At 32.4% G+C, this 3,078-nt stretch overlaps 1 protein-coding gene across 1 annotated transcript in view; it reads left to right on the top strand.

Moving 5' to 3' along the window:
• LOC108571096 (low-density lipoprotein receptor-related protein 6) overlaps positions 1 to 2,905 on the top strand; it is an 8,962-nt gene extending 6,057 nt beyond the window's left edge. Inside the window, exons 6-10 of the mRNA XM_017933070.1 lie at positions 17 to 268; positions 467 to 1,322; positions 1,436 to 1,671; positions 1,775 to 2,287; positions 2,532 to 2,905. Of these exons, the coding sequence (XP_017788559.1) occupies positions 17 to 268; positions 467 to 1,322; positions 1,436 to 1,671; positions 1,775 to 2,287; positions 2,532 to 2,905 (2,231 nt within the window). The remainder of the gene's footprint in view (positions 1 to 16; positions 269 to 466; positions 1,323 to 1,435; positions 1,672 to 1,774; positions 2,288 to 2,531) is intronic.
• The last annotated feature ends 173 nt before the right edge of the window (positions 2,906 to 3,078 follow it).

Genomic DNA, 3,078 nt, shown 5'->3' with positions numbered 1-3,078 from the left:
GTTGTTTAATCTATAGGTGATATAGAGAAAGCTAATAAAACTACAGGTGCAAACAGAATAAAGATACATAATAAGTTAGAATCTGTGACGGATTTGTTAGTCTTCCATGCTTCCAGGCAAGCAGGATGGAATCCTTGTGCATTAAAAAATGGAAATTGCAGTCATCTTTGCATTGCTTTGCCCGAAGAAAATGAAAGTGTATCTAATTCTTTCAAATGTGGTTGCCCTACTCATTATCATTTGGCAGAGGATAATAAAACTTGTATTGGTTAGTATATATAAGTTTGTTGAAATTTGAATTGCAATTCCAGAAATATTTCATTATATCAATCTCTTTTGTACTTTATGTAATATCTTATATATGGATAGTTTAGAAAGATCTAATTTATAAATGTTAAATTATTAACTTAATAATGTATTATTTACAATAATTTATTTTAAATATGGTAATGTATTTCTTTCACAGCGCCAAAAATCTTTATGATGTATAGTTTACGCAATGCGATTTTTCGCTTTCTTCCTGATACTAGTGATTGTCCAGATGTAGTTCTTCGAATTCAAGGTCTAAAAAATGTACGATCTATAGAATTTGATCCCATAACTCAACACATTTATTGGATAGATGGTCGAACCTTATCTATTAGGAAGACTTTAGAAAACAAAACACATTCCAGTATTATGGTCTCTGGAAGTTCTGGACATCCAGTGGATCTTGCTTTAGATTCTTTAGGAAGATTGCTGTTCTGGTCATGTGCCATAAACGATGCAATCAATGTTACAAAACTTGACAATGGATCTACTTTAGGTGTTGTAGTTAAAGGTGATGGAGAGAAACCAAGGAATATTGCAATACATTCAGAAAGGAGACTACTTTTTTGGACAGATATTGGAAGAAAGATGAGAGTAATGCGTAGTAAAATGGATGGAAAAGAAAGAATTGTAATAGCAACTGATCTTGAACAACCAACAGGCATTGCAATAAATACAGTTACAAATATTGTATATTGGGCACATGGAAATCAAATTGAATGTGCTGATTTTGATGGAAAGAATAGAAGAATTTTGGTTTCTCCTGTTGGACAAGGATCAACTGTTTATTTATCTGTATTTCTTGACTTTATTTATTGGTTTGATAGAGAAACATCGAGTTTAGAACGCATCAATAAATCTGGAAACGGAAGAAAAGTAATTATGAATAAAGTGCTTACAGACTTAATTACAATAAACACTCCACAAGATGATTTAATGAAAAAGCACGTTTGTAGCCCTTTTCTGGATCATGGAGGATGTTCACATTTTTGTATTGGAACTACTTCTTCTAGGTAAGAGTAAAAGTTAAATAATACAAATATTCTTTTTATTTGTATGGAGTTTTTAACTATAAATATAGCAAAATTGATATTTATAAAAAAAATTAAAGAACTGCTGTTTTTAGATGTTCTTGTCCAAAATCTTTGGTTTTATCTGAAGATGAAAAAACCTGTAGAGCTGCACCAGCCTGTGGAACAGATCATTTTACGTGTACTGCTCCTAGTTCTGCAGTGGCAAAAGATTGTATACCCGCGACATGGAAATGTGATGGTCAAACAGACTGTCCCGATGGAAGTGATGAATTGGGTTGTCCAACTTGTAGTCGTGAACAATTTAAGTGTCAAAGTGGTCATTGTATTGGTAAAATCATCTAATATCAAATTAATGAAAATAAAATAATTATTTCAACTATCAATCTAAAATAGTAAAATTGTCTGTATAAAATAATATTAAATTTTTTCAGATATGTCTTGGGTGTGTGATGGAACACCTCAATGTCATGATGGCTTGGATGAAGCTCATTGTTGTCGTCCAGGTCAATTTCAATGCATTGGAAATGGTGTTTGCATCTCTGGTTCAGCTCTCTGTGATGGTTGGGATGATTGTGCTGATGGAAGTGACGAACTTGCATCTGCATGTACACCTGCAAACAATCCTCGACAAGAAAATAATTCATTGGAATCTGGAAAAATTACTTACGTTATTATTGTACCTATTGGATTAATTGCAACAGTTGCTGCAATTGCTTTTGGATTTTATTATTGTAGAAGGAAATTTATAAATAATGAAGAATTGCCAGATATTTTACACGATTCAGCTGGAGATCCATTATCACCAAAACCAACCAGATTAGCAAAACCAATGTTTGCACAAAAAAATTGTAGAAAAGATTTGAAAATGGGAATGGAGACTGTAAGGATGTCAATGTTAAATGGAAGCAGTATAGGATCAAGTTACGATCGAAGTCACATTACTGGTAAGTTCATTACTTACAAACTAACATGAGGTCGTCATGTTAGGAGGACTCACCCTGTATGTAATACAATACAATACAAAAAACAGCACAATAAAATATAATGTAAATATAAAAATATTTAAAACATATAACAAAAATATAGTGCATATACCAATATGTATACATTACTCAATAAGTTCTTAATAAAAATAGAATAAAATATTTATAATACTCAAAACTACAATAATGAAAATTGTAATTCAAGGAGCGTCAAGTTCAACTCGAGATAGTTCCACAGGAGGTTATCCGCAAGAAACATTAAATCCCCCTCCAAGTCCAGCCACAACAGCGAATTCTACCAGGTGTTCAAGTAGTAATGCATCTAGGTACAAACCTTATAGACATTACAGAAGCATAAATCAACCCCCACCTCCAACACCTTGTAGCACGGATGTTTGTGATGAATCAGACAGCAATTATCCAGCAAGATATCGATATGAAAGCGAACCTTATCCTCCACCCCCTACTCCAAGATCTGTTTACCAGAGTGATGCTGGAATTAGTTGCCCTCCTTCTCCTAGTTCACGATCTTCTACATATTTCAGCCCACTACCACCACCTCCTTCTCCTGTTCCTTGAATTTATTAAAAATTTGTAAAAATTTTATTTTTAGAAAGTGACATTTTTGATAAGTTTTTACAAATTATTTAGATTACAATACTTGTTTTATTGAAATGCTTATATTTTATAAACAGAATGAGTAAAACAAATGTTTTCAAAATATTCAGGACTGAAAAAAGCAAATATCGAAT

Source organism: Habropoda laboriosa, unplaced genomic scaffold (genome assembly GCF_001263275.1).
Source record: "Habropoda laboriosa isolate 0110345459 unplaced genomic scaffold, ASM126327v1 scaffold106, whole genome shotgun sequence".
NCBI lineage: Eukaryota > Metazoa > Arthropoda > Insecta > Hymenoptera > Apidae > Habropoda > Habropoda laboriosa.
The sequence above is the reverse complement of the archived record's forward strand: the minus strand, read 5'-3'. Positions and strand labels throughout refer to the sequence as shown.